The 16285-nt window shown below is 44.9% G+C and overlaps 1 protein-coding gene across 3 annotated transcripts in view; it reads left to right on the top strand.

The window, feature by feature from the left end:
- Positions 1 to 16285, top strand: part of SHTN1 (shootin 1) — a 95464-nt gene that overhangs the window by 45541 nt on the left and 33638 nt on the right. For all 3 annotated transcript variants that reach the window (XM_045854553.1, XM_045854555.1, XM_045854554.1), the window contains exons 9-12: positions 3859 to 4005; positions 6716 to 6869; positions 8815 to 8911; positions 13974 to 14056. In XM_045854553.1, coding sequence (XP_045710509.1) covers positions 3859 to 4005; positions 6716 to 6869; positions 8815 to 8911; positions 13974 to 14056 — 481 coding nt within the window. The remainder of the gene's footprint in view (positions 1 to 3858; positions 4006 to 6715; positions 6870 to 8814; positions 8912 to 13973; positions 14057 to 16285) is intronic.

Below are 16285 nucleotides of genomic sequence, written 5' to 3'. Positions count from 1 at the left end.
TCAGAGTATTTTTCTTTAGGTTGAATAAGAACTTACCACTTTGAATTAAGGATCAGCCGAGTTAGGCAGGCAGCTATGGATTACAGTCCAGTTCACTGAACTTGGTATCAGATCTGGGTTCGAATTTTGGCACGTCGGTCAGTTCCCAGTTGTGTGACCGTACAGCCCTCTCTTAGCTGCTTGGGGCTTCGCTTTCACTCTGTGAGATGGGTGATAATGCTGACAGAGCCAAGGGGATTTGAGATTCAAATGGCACAACTTCTCAAAGGTATTTTGTAAACTCTAAAAGGCTACACATGGATGGGGAAAGAAGTTCTATCCAGGGATGCTCATAACCTTTGATGGAAAAGTCCAGCTGGAGTATAGGACTTTTGTCTGTGTCCAGAGGCCTTACGAATCGAGGTTACCTCTCCAGATACCGTCTCCAGTAACAGTATCATGGTCTTGGTATTTCCCTTCGGCTGCTCATCCAGTGCTCGCATTACGTGAGTTGATTCTCCTGCGTGCTGTGGCACATTGCCACGCTGTACATCCACTATCTCAGCCTTTCTCCGGAGCAATGATGGTCCTTTCATGTCAGAGATAAGCTTTGAGCGTCTCACGTTCCAGCGTACCTTTGTTGACATGGGCATTGGGTGTTCCTCGGCCCTGGGACTGGCTTCCAGGGAAGTGATGAGGTACCAGCTGATTGCACCCTGGCAGCTCACGATGGGGAGCTGATACACCTGAGAGTTCCATCACGTATAATTATTTTGAATCAGTGTAGGTTGAATCATACTGTAGGTTGAAGAAAAGTAGCCAAGGAAATGTAAAACATTCTTAGGTGGAAGTGGCCACAGTGTAGAAAGAACACAAAGCGTGGGGTCATGTGAATAACATTTAAAAATCAGATTATGGCTTTGTGCGAGAGCCGTTCTGTGCTTGAATGGAGCTGGGCTAGTAATAAACTATAAAAGGTTTAGCCCAAGAAGATCTGATTTGAAATATTATGATTCATTTTATTCAGAGAGTTTAATGAAAGGTGAGTAAATACTGTCCTCTTATTACTCGGAAGAAAGAAAAAGGAGCTGGAGTGTCTCAGAGTTCTTTGGAAAAAGCTGCTGCGGTATAAATAATGGATCTAAATAAACAGCTGAGGGGAGGGAGAGCGGAGATAATGGGGCGACGCCTCCGCTGCAAAACTGAAAATGTTCGCTGACGCTGGCCTGACCACCAGGGTCTCGTTCGGAGAGACGTTTTCAGTGCTCCACCCCCATTGTGTGTGGAGGGATGTGAGAATACAAAGCAGCTCCAAGGAAACTTGAAGGCCATGCTTGCCGTAGCAGAGAAGACAGGTGGGAGGAGCAAGACTCCGCCGAGAACATGAGAACGGGTTTCTGCCGTTCCGGAACGAGGAGATGGACGTTGGAGGAGGGAAGGCGAGAGCCGTGGTGCGTGCGCCGCTGGCGGCGTAAACGCTGGGCAGTGGGCTCAGTGCCGCTGGCCGAGTAAATGCTGGGCAGTGGGTTCAGCGACGTCCCGGGGCCCAGACTGGCCCGCAGAGTAGTGAGAAGAAAGGTCGAGCTGGGCTGGGGCCAGTATATCTTCCCTTGTGCGTGGTGTACCAGTTCTCAGGTTTTCAACAGGTAACTGTGGCTAGAAGGTACTGACTTCGTTCACCAAGAGAAGGGCCGGCTTTCTGGCAGTTTGTTCCTGAGTGCGTTCGGCAAACACCACATTGCACCAGACACTGCCGATGGTGGGGATATGACGGGGAAGAAGGCAAATGTGACCTCTGCCCTTTGGAACCTTGGAACCTGCTGTCTAGAGACTTAGAAATGGATTTTTAACTTCAATTTACTGGATGTATTTAATTACAAAAGGAATACATGCCTTGTAAAAGAACACAAACCATTCTCAAGTGTATAAGATAAAAAAATGAAAATTTCTTCCTTACACCTTACACCTTACACCTACTTCTACTTGTCCATTTAAAAAAACGAAACCGTGGTCGATGACCACCCATCCTGGATGCCACGATTTCCCATCAGGATGACGATGCTTCAGGGATGCTGGCCTCTCCCTGTTTTGGGAGCGTTAGCTCACAGCCCCTGTTCCAGGCACAGACCCCATCCATTCCCTTGTCTCCCTTGGATCAGTGCTGAAGCCTTCTCTGCTTTCCTTGACGCCCCAGTAGAAGATTTCAGGGATGGAAGTCTCCGAGCGGCAGTGAGACAGGCTAGTAAGCCAGGACAGGTGGAGTAGGGAAACTGGGACAGATAGTTAAATGGCCAAGCAGTGTACAGCTTGGATTCTACCAAATCCTGTCTTCCTGACCCAGGACACCTAAAAGTGAATGGTTTCTATTTCTCTTCCCCAGCCGGAGGGTAAATAGCTTACATCACCCTACTCAGGGAGAGAGAAAAAAATGCAGTTAGTGCCTTCCCTGCCAACCACACCCCAGGACTGATGAAGTTAAGGGAATAAATCTCATTTTGGCGCATCATGATAAAGCTGCTGAGTATTCTGAGATCCTCCCCTAAAATCCCAGGCTTTAAAACCCTCACAAGGAAGGACCCAGGGCATGCGCGCGCTCGCGCTCTCTCTCTCTCTCTCTCTCTCTCTCTCTCTCTCTCTCTCTCTCTCTCTCTCTCTCTCTCTCTCGCACGCCCATGCCTTTTTTCCCTCGCCTTAACTGTGAGGGACCCCAGGAGAAGTACAGCCAGGGGAGCAGTGGGCAGCGACAGCTGTGCTGGGGCTAATCCCCTGGACCTGCCCCCTTTTCTCCGACTTCCCAGTGAGCTAAAACATCCCCACCTCGCCTCGCTTCTTTCCTACAGCATCTCCGGAGCGCCAGCGCAGCCCCGCCCAGGCTCTCCTGTTGCTGCTTCTGCCCCGAACCCTTCCTGGTTTCACCGTCCCCAGCTTTAATAAACACACTCTCAAAACCAAACACGATCGCCCCCTGGGTAATTTGTGTAGGGCATTAAGGAAAAGAAATAACAGGTGAATAGAAAATGATGTTGTCTTTAATCATGGGAAGTTGTGAAGATTCAATGAATGATATATGTAAATTGCTTACTAAAGTGCTTCATAAGTATTACTGTACCTCTCCCCTTCTTTTCTTTACAGTCCTACTGTTAACTGCTTCATCACTAGGGAAAAAGTAATTGCTTTAAAACAAAACCTTAGGTCTCGTGAATAGTGGGTGAGATTAGCCAGGTGATCAAGAGCTTGGGTTTGTGAAGCAGATAGATCTGCATTTAAATTCCAGCTTTGCCACTGACCTGTGTCCTTGGGAAGAAAGTTACTTAACCCCCTGAGCTTCACTTACCTTCTTAGTAAAAATGGATAAAAACAGTATCAACTTGACAGTGTTGTTTTAAGGATTAGATGACAGAATACATGTAAAATGATTAAGTGTCCATAGAGTGTAGTGAGTTTTAGCTATTCACAGCAGAAGCATGTAACTCATAGGATTAATGCAAGGATTAAAATAATGCATAATTCAAAATAATAATTAAGATAAAATATTGAAATTAAAATGATTAAAATAAGTATTTAGCAGAGTACCTGGCATAAGATAAGCTCTTCATAAATCTTGGCTACCACTGTTAGTATTCGTGGATTTAAAAGATAATACAATATTAAAAACTGAAGCGTAGGGCTCAATTCTTGTACCTGGTTGGGGGCAAGGGTACAGGTACTGAAGATTGTATAAAAGGTTATGAATTGTAATCATTACTTCTAAAGCCGTTAAGTTACAGAACTCAGAAACCGCCTTTACTTTTTGCTAAAAACTCCAGCTACTTTCCTCTTGCTGCAGTTGCAGTGGTGGAGGTGGACGGGCATCTCCATTTCCATAACTAACTTTTGCAGATGTTCATTGAACAAAACAAGCTGAAGAGACAAAGCTGTCTTCTGCTGCAGAGCTCCGCTCCTGACCAGCAGCTTCTGAAAGCTCTAGATGAAAACGCCAAGCTCACCCAGCTCCTTGAGGAAGAGAGAATCCAGCATCAGCAAAAGGTAACGGGTTTTCTTCTGGGGCCTGAACACATGTGTGCGCGCGCGAGCACATTGAGAAAGCAGTTAGTCTAGTCCCTTAGAGTTCCACGTTTCGCCCAAGTTACCAAGTCTGTCTTTTCACCTCTTGGGAAAAAATAATTTAGTGTCCAACTAAAATTTACAGTGCCTTATTGTTTTAAACTGTCTAAAAGTACAGAAGGAGGGAGGGAAAGAGAGACGGCTTAAGAAAAGCTCGGATAATGCATCCAGCGCCCTGTTCGGAGGCCACGGGTGACTGCCTTTGCGAGGGACCCCACGCCGCAGGGGAGTATTGCTCTCAAAGAGCTCGTGGGAGGGCGTAGGTTTTCTCCAGAGAGGGCCGGAAGGCCCATGTTGGTTTGCTCAGAGGAAATTTCTGGTTTTGTCAACTTGCACAAATGTGTGTGTTTCAAGACGTCCTACGTGGTTATTTCCGTTTGTTTGAGTGGAGCCGCTCCAGCTCCAGCTGGCGCAGCCTACCAGGGTGTGCCCGGCCAGAGGGATAATCAGCATGGCAGGTGAGTGGGGGCAGGAGAGCAGGAGAGGCCCAGGGCTGGAACAGAGGCTTTCCAGTTAAAGAAACCACTTCGGAGAAATCACACCAATATTTAGACTGCTTACAGTGTACCTAGCTTGTGAAGGAAAGACTGTTGGCTGCTATTCGTTATCATTTGTCACAGTCTCTTTAAGGAACAATATTGACAGTTGATCCTTGGGGGTTTCTGAAGTGTTTACAAAGTTGTCCATGAGGTAGAGTTGTTGTTGTTGTTGTTGTTTTCCCTCAATAAGAAATGCTGGCATATGCATAGAGGGTGGGAGAAAGAATCCCCACCCCCACATGCAGGATTACCGTTGTAAATAAAGAGAAAATAAAAGAGTGCTGTGTTTACCTAGCTGTTCTAGAATGCGGGGGTTCTGAAGAGCCCTGCTGCTTGCAGGGAACTCGTTCAGTAACTGGTGCACAGGAGGACCTGCCGGGCGGGACCGAGCGCGGGGCTGAAGTGCTGGGCACGAGCCCGAGGTTGGCGGGGAGAGGCGCTGAGGGTCAGGTACGAGAGTCTCGAATGGGTCGCAGCAGTCATCACCTCTCAGACTGTGATGTTACACCGTCCAGTTTCTCTGGACGACATTCATGTCTGTGGTGTGTAAAATATCTCTCGCCTGTCTGTAAGTCCACCTACGGATTTAGCAAGTTTTAAACACAGCCGTACTGCTTTTATAAGTGCAAAGATGACCTATCCCTTCTAATAAATTTTTTAAATATAGGAAAAGTTAAAGAAGAAAATTAAGATTATCTAAGCATCTCATGTTTCGATGCTTATCTAAACCTCATGTATATATATACTTCTATGAATACAGTTTAAATGGAATCATACCATGCATACTGTTCTATAACCTGATTTTTAAAATTAATAATATATTGCCCTGGCTGGTATGGCTCAGTGGATTGAGTGCCATCCTGCAAACCAAAGGGTCACTGGTTCGATTCCCAGTCAGGGCACTTGCCTGGGTTGCAGGCCAGGTCCCCAGTGAGGAGTGTGTGAGAAGCAACCACACACTGATGTTTCTCTCCCTCTCATTCTCTCTCCCTTCCTGTCTCTCTAAGAATAAATAAATAAAATCTATAAAATTAATATGTCTTCCTTTGTCAGTGTATAATGGGCTATATGATTTTTAAATGTTTGCGTGGTATTTGATTTAGTGAGCACACTAGCATTTATTAAATCAGTGATATTGGCAGGCATTTAGGTCATTTCCAGTTTTTCCCTGTCACAAAGAATACTTTAGTAAATATATTTGAACACTTGTCTTATTACTTCTTTAAAACAGATTCCAATAGTAGTATTACTGGGCCCTGGCTGGGCAGCTCAGTTGGTTAGAGCTTTGTCCCAGTACACCAAGTTTGGGGGTTCGATCCCTGGTCGGGGCCCATGCGAGAAACAACCAAAGAATGCGTGAATAACTGAAACAGCAAATCAGTCTTTCGCTCTCTCCTTCTCTCTCTTTAAACATCAATAAAAAATTTTTAATGTAGTGTTACTAAGTCAAAGGGCCTTTCCTTCTTTCTTTTCCTTCTTTTTTTTTAAATGGTTTTTAATGCTTATTACCAAATTGTCCCCCAAGGGTCTGTTTTAGTATTATCTGAATTTTTCTCTTGAAAACATGCATGGAAGTATTTATCTGTTTTAAATAAAATTTTAAGGTATGGTATTACTTTTTTGACTCACATTAAAAATGAGATTACCTGGGATATATAGTTCTCTAGCACATGTTTACTGAATCAAATAGCTGATAATGATTTTAGGTATTATATGCATCCCAGAATGTGTATAGTTTTAAAGATGCATTGGAGCCCTGGCTGGCATAGCTCAGTGGATTGAGCGCGGGCTGGGAACCAAAGTGTCCCAGGTTCGATTCCCAGCCAGGGTACATTCCTGGGTTGCAGGCCATAACCCCCAGCAACCGCACATTGATGTTTCTCTCTCTCTCTCTCTCTTTCTCCCTCTCTCTCCCTCCCTCCCTTCCCTCCCTAAAAATAAATAAATAAAAAATCTTAAAAAAAAAAAAAGATGCATTGGGATCTCTTCGCTATGAAGTGCAAGGTAAATGGGAAACATTTCTTTTGTCCCTTTCTTGTCCTTGACACAGGAAAAACTTTATCATTCAATAAAAGTCTGTTTATAACTTACAGGTCAAAGAATTAGAAGAACAACTAGAAAATGAAACACTCCACAAAGAGATACACAACCTCAAACAGCAACTGGAGCTTCTAGAAGAAGATAAAAAAGAATTGGAATTGAAATGTCAGAATTCTGAGGAGAAAGCCAGAAACTTAAAGCATTCTGGTAAAAGCATTCAGGAGGCTATTATGTCCTCTTGTTAATCTGAATTTCTCATGCGCAGTACAAAACCTGGTGTGCAGTTAGTCCAGAACGTTTACTGAATGCCATAGAAAAACACTAAGATTCGTGTTCAAATTTCTTTCTTTCTCACTTTTGCAATTAGTAGAATGGCCCTGGTAATTAAATGATTCACAAACATTTAGACTTTTTTGGACTCAGAGCCTTTGTAAGCATCGCATAGAATTAAGAGCTAAAGGCACCATTGATATGAGAAGACCGAAATTCCAGTGTTTCTTTGGGCTTCGGTTATGACGGTTGATTAAGTACTTATTTTGTTCATTTTAGGGTATATTTTTTAAAAGAATTAAACTTTTTAGATTCATACCACCTTCATCTTTGATGTCTAATTATACACTTGAAATAATACTTAAAATATCGTACCTAACAATAAAGAGGGCAACAATATATATATTAAATGGAAAACTTTTAAAACACCAGGGGTTACTTCAATCAAAGGATTTATTCATTCAGTTCTGGAAAGCTTAACAGGAATGTATGAGTTGGATTACTGCACAGGGATAAGTAATAAGTTTTTGCTGGAAAGTAGGTAATTTGAGGAGGCCGGTCATTCCCTTTATAACAGCTTCAAAATCCACTTCAGATATTTTTGGTTAATTTTATACTAGAATTTTGAAATCTGCACAGAAGAACCAAGTTGGCTTTGTTGCTTTACAATGCATTCAAAGCTTTGTAATCCACAATGAAAATTATAGTTTGGTTTTTTTTTTAAACTGATCTACAATTAAGAAATATTCCATTCTTTGTCGTGAATATCGGAGCAGCCTGTAGTGAAAGGCATTGATCTTTATTGTAAAGGAGGGGCAGACACTAGAGATATTTGCTGTTCGATTTGGGCCGTGTTTTCGTTTCTGCCGTGTGTACCCAGCCATACGCTAGGGTGCACTAAAGGAAATAGAGCAGAAAAGAAACCATGCCTTTTGTCCTTGAGGAGCTCGGACCCGCTCTGCAGAGGCAGTCCCATGGAAATACGTAGAGGAGTCGTGGTGTCTCGAGCCTACCCACACTACTTCCATGAGCACTGAGAGTGGAAGCAGACAGACCGATCGTCGTCGGGGCTACAGTCAGTCTGGGAAGCGGAGCGGCTGGGGAGACAGCAAGCTCTTCCGGCACGCAGGCAGCACCGGGCACCGGGAGCCCATCAGGGCCGGCGGCAGGGGTACTAGCATCAGGGACGGAAATTAAATTCTGCTCCTTGAAGTCAGGGACTGTGGCTGGCACAGCACCAATAGGCCCTTTCACGTTGTTGGTGCTTAGCAAATACCCGTTTCCTTAGTCACTAGAGTGAATGGAATGGATAAATCATACTCCCAGAATGCTCTTCAAAAGAGCAAAAAGTTTCTGAGTCACAGACACTTGAGAGTCTGAGTCTGGTTAGTATCAAGAACACTCCGATTCACAGTTGTTGAAGGAAATTAAGTGGAGGAGGAAAGCATGCTATTAAAATTCAGCACTAAATGTCATCTTTAAAATTAATTCTTGGTCTATACATTTGAAAAGTCAAGTAGTAACAATTTCTTTGTGTTTGAATAGTAAGTCGTTAACAAATACTTCTTCAACCCACTCAGTCCTTACTTCCCACCCGTCCAGCCCAGCCGTTGCCTTGACCTTTTTCCTTCCCCACAGTTGTAGGTACAGCAGATAGATGGTGACGTTTTCTTGCAACGTAGGTAAGGCCTCTTGCATCAGGGATGGTAGACTGGATGATAAAAAGTTGAAAAGATTCTGCAGTTTCATATTGGAATGTCTAACTTTGCCTTACCACAAAAGAACTTGGTTTTGAGGCAGGTCATGTTTTCTTCCTTAACAAGCACAAAAGCTGTCGAGTTGCCTCTTTCAGCCCTTTTCTGACCGTGCGTTCTCTGTGCAGTGGACGAGCTCCAGAAACGGGTGAACCAGTCCGAGAACTCCGTGCCCCCACCGCCTCCTCCTCCACCGCCACTGCCCCCTCCTCCCAATCCCATCCGGTGAGTGCGCCCGGCCGGGAAGACCGCCCTGCATCAGGGTACTTCCTTGTCAGTGAACCTGAACTTGGTGTTCATGGGCTTGTTTGTTTGTTTGTTTATGCTGGCTTAGAGTGCACGTTAGAGAATGGTCAGAAGTGTGAAAGATACCAGCTGGTGCTTCTCTAAGAGAATTTTCTAAAGACCAATGTATTTTTTGTACATTTTGTAAAGACCAATACATTTTGTCCCTTTTTGTAATACATATAGGAAGAGTCTTAAAAACCCCTGACGAGACTGACAGTGTTCTGTCGGAGAGGTTCCGATTCCATGGGGATGTCCCGAACCACGGGGAGCTAGACACAGCTGGTTTGGATACTTCAGTTTTAAGTTGCAGTCGATGACGTTGGGATTTCCTTTAAACTGGAACACCGACAATTTTTGAGCTTCTCCAGAATGTTTTCACCCTTTTCTCTCGCTAATCTGAATTTGAAAACCTCTAGTTTCCTCAGTGATTTAAAAAATAAAAGTACTAAACAAAAATGTAACAACTTATTGTTATAAACTAGTCAACTAAAAGTACGAATTATTTTTTTGTACCTATCTTCCTGTCTAAACCTTTAATGATGCTGAGAGAGGAGCCATCCTACAGAAGAAGAAATTAAATTCCTGTGACAGGAGACCATTCCTGGTGATGTAGTGGTACTGGGCGCCTGAATTAAGCACAGTCTACACCCAGGAGATGTAGTCAGATTTTGCCTCCATTGTGGTTCTTCATGGCACCAGGCAGAATTACATAAGACAGTCTACGCACTGCGGTGACACCTTGCTTCCTCGTGTCACGATCTGAGCTGCTGCTGTGTAATTTATTCTTGAGCAGGTGGAATTTAAAAATTCGCTAGATTTTTACCTTTCATTAACTCATGTGATTTGTTTAATCCTTTCACACAGAGAAGCCATTAATTCGAACCTGGTACCTTTGCTGATCCGTCTGAATAGAATGTGTAGCACACTCCCCCCACATGGCTATGAAAATGGGACTTTGCCTTTTAAAAAAAAAAAACTCATTAGTTTTCCTTACTGGTAGGGTATGACAATCTACTTTAAGCCATTGAAGTAGTTAAAGCAAAATAATTTTTACACGGGATCGATCCAAGAGTCAATTGAAAGAATTTCAGGTATTTTAAATTCTTTCTCTCCTGGGTTGCTAAATCTGTAGGAGATGGAGAAGTTCTGAATTTGACATTTAAAATAGGAAATTCATCACTTTGATCTTTCTCCAAGGTCTGGAGTTTTGAGCTGATAAGAAAGGTCACTCCTGTCTATGAGGAGGGAAAACTATTAAAAAGCGATTATAGTCGTGCTGTTGGCCTTTAATTTTCAGTCTCAGAAATCTTAAGAGCCCTTCAAATTAAAATATAACCTAAATAGACTGGTTTTCCAAAGAGCCCTTTACAGTTGAGAAAAGAATGCAGGATTCAGACCATATGTCTAAAGCATGAATTCTTTTATATAAAGTCCTTTAAAGAAAATTCATTGAATAACATGAATGATTTTTATTTTAAGATGGATTTAAACAATATAAGATATAATTTCTCAGTAGAAAGAGATTTTTTTCTTTTTCCTGGTAAGGAGAATGTGCTTGTCAGACGACTATATTTGCATGCGTATTAATTTTCAGTGGACTTTGAGTCCACTGATAAGGTTTTCCAACCTTGTTCCTGAGCTGTTGGCTCTACCCTGATGTGGGTCATGGGGTAGAAATGAAAGTGGTGGGGGGGGAGCCTAGGGCCTGTGACAACTTTAAGTGGCTTTATTGATTTCCTCTCGTCTTCCTGCCCATTGACTGAGGGGCCGGGGGAGACAGGACAGAGGGGAAGAAGGCGTAGCTTGGTCATTGTGCTGGCGGGAGTGAAATCCAGACAGGTCCTGGGATGGTGGGGCTCTTGGGAAAGGGCAGGTTGCGTTAGTGTATCCGTTGGAGTTCTCAAGAGAGACAGAACCAATGGGGAAGGGTGTGTGTACATATATACATATATAATATACATGTACATATACATGTACATGAAAAGAGTCTTATTGTAAAGAGTTGGTTCGCATTATTATTATGGACACAGACAAGGCCCCGGGGTCTTCAGGGCGAGTGAGCGAGCTGGAGACCAAGCAGAGCCTGTGGTCTGGTTTTGGTCTGGAGGTCAGCGGGCACAAGGCCCGGGAAGAGGCAGGGTTTCCGTCTGGGTCTGAAAGCAGGAGAACACAGATGCCCTACTTTCAAGGCGCTCAGGAAGGGGGCATTCTTTCTTAGGACTTCAGCTGATTGGACAAGGCCCACCCAGTTTAGGGAGGGTGGTCAGCTTTACCAAGACCACCAACTTAAATGTCAATCTCACTCAGAATCCTCAGAATAATGTTTGAATTCTGAATCCTCAGCATATTCTGGGTTCAGAACCCAGAATAATGTTTGCACATACAGCTGAGTACCCTATGACCCAGTCAAGTTGACTCATAAAATTAAACATCACAGTGGGCATGAGGAACACTTCTTACAGAATTTCAAGGTGAATATGTTCCATTGAACTGTTTCATCTTTGGAGGGCGCTTGCTTGAAGCTCTTACACATTCAGTTGAAGTGTCTGCAGAGTGTGGTGATTTTAGACGGCGGTTTGGATCATCGGTGCCAGACACCTCGCTCTGGTCTCCTCGTGCGTCCTGTGAAACCCGCCCTATCTGTTCTCTGGGCGGCCTGAGCGCCACCTTGACAGATGTTTTTTTCCTGATATCACCCACGTTTTCCTCTGAGTACCATGCTATTCTCCAACTTAGACTTCGATTTGGAACATTTAAAGCTAGCTCTTTCTCCACTCAGGTGGTTTACAGTGGTGACCAAGTATTCTTACTTCATTTATGTGAGTTTGTACAAGTATTCTGAGCAGCACAAATACCTTCCTGCTTCGTGATCTTCGTGTACAATAATACACAGTCTCAAAATCTCCCCTCAGAACTGGAGGTATGGTCATTACAGGGCGCTGTGAGGGGGAAGGCGAGGCCTCTAATCAGTGAGAACCCTGCCCAGACCCCACCCTACCCTGGAATGTTAGCAGGCAGACCTCGACCGCTCCTGCCTCCTGTTGACAGAATGGGAAAAAATGAGCAAATAAAGTTTGCGTTATTTCATTCCTCCCAGCTCCTGGAATAAAATGTCCTTATTTAAAAATCCTGTGTAAACTAGGATCCTGACTTCTGTGAAAATAATTTAACTCCGTGTGGGCCCCTGCGAGCCCAAGGAAGACGAACTCGATGAAGCCAGGAGCCCCGAGATGGGTTGCTTCCCAGTTGCCGAGCCCCGGAGATTTCCCGGGGTAGGGCAGGGCATACTGCTTTCTTCCCGCTGTGCTTCGTGGGACATTGCTCAGTGGGTCTGGGAATTTTAAGAGAAGTAAAGAACAAAATTTTAAACATTGCAGTCATCTAGAAACACGGAGTTGTTCGGTCGTCAGAGCACGTGTGACTCTGCCTCCCGTCGCCCCCTTTCCTAGAGGCGACACGGTGCCCTTGCCGTCCCCCGAGTGTCCCACTTGTTTTCCGTTGCTGGCTCCCCGGCTTGTGTCCCCGGGGACTCTCTTCCCGTCAAATCCAGCTCACCGCACAGAACAGATGAGTAATGCAGTTGGAAGAGTTCGAGAATCATTGATTCATTTGTTTCCGGTAAACTTTTTTCGGTGAATGATGGGATACGTGTAGAAATGTACACACACACACATTTACATATCCTACATAAGAGTCACCTCTGTTATTTCGTGTGGCTGAAGTTCATGCCTATTCATTGATACATAATTCATTTGATAAATGTCCCCAAATGTGTTTATCCATTGTGGGTACTGATAGACATTTGAGTTATTACCAGCTCAGGCAAACTACAGAAATTCTACATGAACATTCTTTTTTTTTTTTTTCAACTTTATTTGTATTGTTGATACTATTACAGATGTCCCCATTCCCCCCTCCCCCGTCCTTGCCCACCTCTATCCAACCCCCACTCGCCCCCCTTCCCTCTGGCCACACCAGGCTGTTGTCTGTGTGTGTGTGCATGAGCATTCTTGTACATGTACCTGGTGCCCTGGTGCTTGTATTTCTGTGAGAAATACAGAAGTGGACTCATTGGCTCCGAGGAGGTGGGTGTCTTCAGCTCCACTAGATGAGACCAGTTTTCTGAAGTGGTTCTGTCAATTCAATTCACACGCCATCTGTAGTTTGAGAATTGCTGTTATTCCACAAACCTGCCGACACTTGCTATTGTCAGACTTAAAATTTCTTACCTACTTTGTGAGTGTGTAGCGACAGATCAGTGTGGGCTTCACTTGTGTTTTCTAACAACGAATGAAGTTGAGGACCTTTTTGGTATGTGTATTGGCGATTTGGAATTTTTTTATGGAGTTATAAGAGTTTTGTCCATTTCTCTGTTATCTACTTTTTTCATTGGTTTGTGGATTTTCTTTTTATCCTTTATGGTGTCTTTTAATATAGGTTTTAAAATGTAGGTTTTAAAATTTTAGTGTCACATTTATCATGATTTACATTTTATGCAGATTTTAAAACCATGTGCCAGAGAGACAGTACTCTAAATATATATTTTCTCTCTTAAGTATGTTGTCTGGGTCACTCAGATCCAGGGTATTTCATGCCTGTATTTCACAAACAGACTATTTTCTGAAAATCCCTCCTAATTCTTTCATCCTTCCCTCTCCCTCAAACATGTTACCTAGAGAACATTTTTGAATTTTAGATATGGATATTGAGATTTTCCTTCATGTATTTTACTTTGTAAATGTCTGTGTATCGTATTAGTAATTGTAGCAGTCTTTCAATGAGTTTGGCTGCACACAGAAGGTGATGAGACACCTTTCAGGTCCTTGAAGTGATGAGAAACTTGCTAATTTTTAAAAAGTGGAAAGGAGGCTACGTAAGTTCTGCCTGTGCATTCATGCACCTGAGAGTTGGGTATTTCCGGGTTCTTGAGAATCTGTACATGTTATTTCTTGGATCACAAGGCCTCCAATAATCTGTCAACCCTCTCTCTCTCCCAAAGATCCCTCATGTCCATGATCCGGAAGCGGTCCCACCCCAGCGGCAGCGGTGCTAAGAAAGAGAAGGCAGCTCAACCAGAAACAAGTAATTCTCACCCCCGCCCTTGCTTCATTTTCAGTGGTTGACGGTGTACAGTTTTCTAACAGCACACAAAGTTGTCGACCTCAGTGACTATGGACAGACTGTCGGGGTGGGGGAGATGTGAACTTGACAGCTACCGGAGCGAACCAGGTAACAGTCATTGCCTTCGTGTATCTCGTTATCAAGAGCAGCACTTTCCAACCTGTCTCATCTCACGGCACACAGACGAATCGCTAAAATTCTGCGGCACGCCGCTGGGAAATCGCTGGCTAGAGCAGATCAGCATGCACACACGTCACTGTGAGGCGAAGTGTGCTGGGTGAGACACGTGATTAAGGTGCACAGGCGCTGTGGGGCACAAAGGAAGGAGAGGCGGTGATTCCCAGTGAGGGACTTGGGGAAAGGCTTTGCAGACTTGATAGCGGTGGACCGAGACTTTTATCAAGCACTTCATATGTACTCCTCGTCGCTGCACCCTGCGATGCAAGACACAGAATTTGCATTTGAGTGGGGGAGACAGGAAGAAAACTAATTATCCAATTAAATGTACAATGATTTCAATCTACTTTCTGATCAGAGCTGTGGAGGAGGCACACAAGTTTCTAAGGCAGTTTTGAGGTGGGCTGCTGGTGTCAGCTATGCTTACGCTGAGTCACTGTGGGTTTAGAAAGTTGGGGTGAAGGTGTTGAGGATAAAAGGAATTCACACACAGAGGCAGCAGATTCAGAGGTCCAAAGTGGGGCAGGGGTTCGGCATATTAGGGAACTGAAAGAAAGTTGGAGTTACTAGCATATGGGGTGCAAGGGAAGAGGTCTGATGGGTAGGCGAGAGCTGCATTCGGGAGTCTGTGGTCGAGCCTTGGAAATTTATCCTGAGGGCAGTACAGGTGGTAGGTAGGGGTGCAGCTTGATAAGATTTTTTTTAACTCACACCTGCTGCAGGGAGAGGGGAAAGAGCAAACGTGAAGGAGCGAGGGGATGAGGGAAGACCGCTGCAGTCACTCAGATGGATGCTCTGTTCATGGTGGCTCCCGCCAGGGCGGCTGTGGTAGAGGTGGGAAGAAGAGGAGGAATTCAGGAACTATTCGGTGAGGTCGGATGTACAGGAGTCTGCGATTCGCTGGAGAGGGAGGTGCTGAAGACCAGAAGGGAATGGAAGGAGGAGGGCTTGCCTGTGGAGCAGGGGCCCTGGGCAACTGGAGGCAGAGTCAGTTCCCAGCGCTTTGGGCAGTTTGGCGAGTAGCCACGGTGAGAGCAGAAGTTTGAATGCCGGGGCCGGATCTCGGCCTCTGTGCCGAGAACTGTAGAACCCGAACTAGACTCCTCAGTGTCTGCTCAGCGCCTGTCTGTTACACAGTACGGTGGATGCGCCTGGCTCAGAACCAGACCAGTGTGAGCTTCTCAGTCCCCTTTTCCAGCCCGCAGGTGTCGCTGCTGCAGTCCAGCCTTTTCCTGTCACTGGCAGTGTCACGGGTCCCCTCCCGTTGTCCTTTGTTCGGTGCTTCTCCCCGCATCAGAATGGAATCCAGACTCTGTCAGAGTCTGCTCGTAGACGGTTCTCTGCTTTCCCGTCAGCCTCATCTCATTACCCCCCTCCCATCTGTGGCCGGGCCGTTTCCACTGGCCCGCTCCGCACTTGCTGCTGCCACTCCTCGTTCCAGAGTTGCCCCCTTCCGTCCTTCTAGTCAGAGCTTTCTCAGGCGGGGTGCTCTTCTAATTCCAGCTCTCCAGTGTAGGTTCTAGGCTCTTCTGCCTCTCCCTTTTATTTATTAGTATTAGTATTAATAATCCAAAATGAATGCCACGTCACTTTGTGTTGCTCTAGCATTTTGCTTCAGATCTTGTTGCTGTCAAGATTTAATGCCGCCCCCCCACCCCCACCCCTGCAACCCCCACTTCCTGGTTCCTGCTCTGATGTTCTAGTTGTTTCCACGTCTCTGGAGGGTTTACTCCTCTCTGCAGCTTCCCGCAGTCTTCATGCATATGGAATGAATCCAGGTTTGGATCTAGTCTTTTCTTTCTTAGCAAGAACCTCCCAACCATCACAAACGAAAGCTGTTTGATTTCACGTGTGTGAATTCACTTTCTGTGCCTGATACTGCGATGTAGTACACTGCTCTCCGCCCAGGGATGTCACTGAAAGGCAAATCTTGCTTTTCGCCGGGCGTTGCAGGATTCAGAAAAAGTCCTGCCTCTGTTGATTTGCAGGATAGTCCTGCTCCCGGGTTCCTGG

This window comes from Phyllostomus hastatus, unplaced genomic scaffold (genome assembly GCF_019186645.2).
Source record: "Phyllostomus hastatus isolate PE091 unplaced genomic scaffold, TTU_PhHast_1.1 phas_scaffold_1066, whole genome shotgun sequence".
NCBI lineage: Eukaryota > Metazoa > Chordata > Mammalia > Chiroptera > Phyllostomidae > Phyllostomus > Phyllostomus hastatus.
This window is presented reverse-complemented; position numbering and strand designations above follow the sequence as displayed.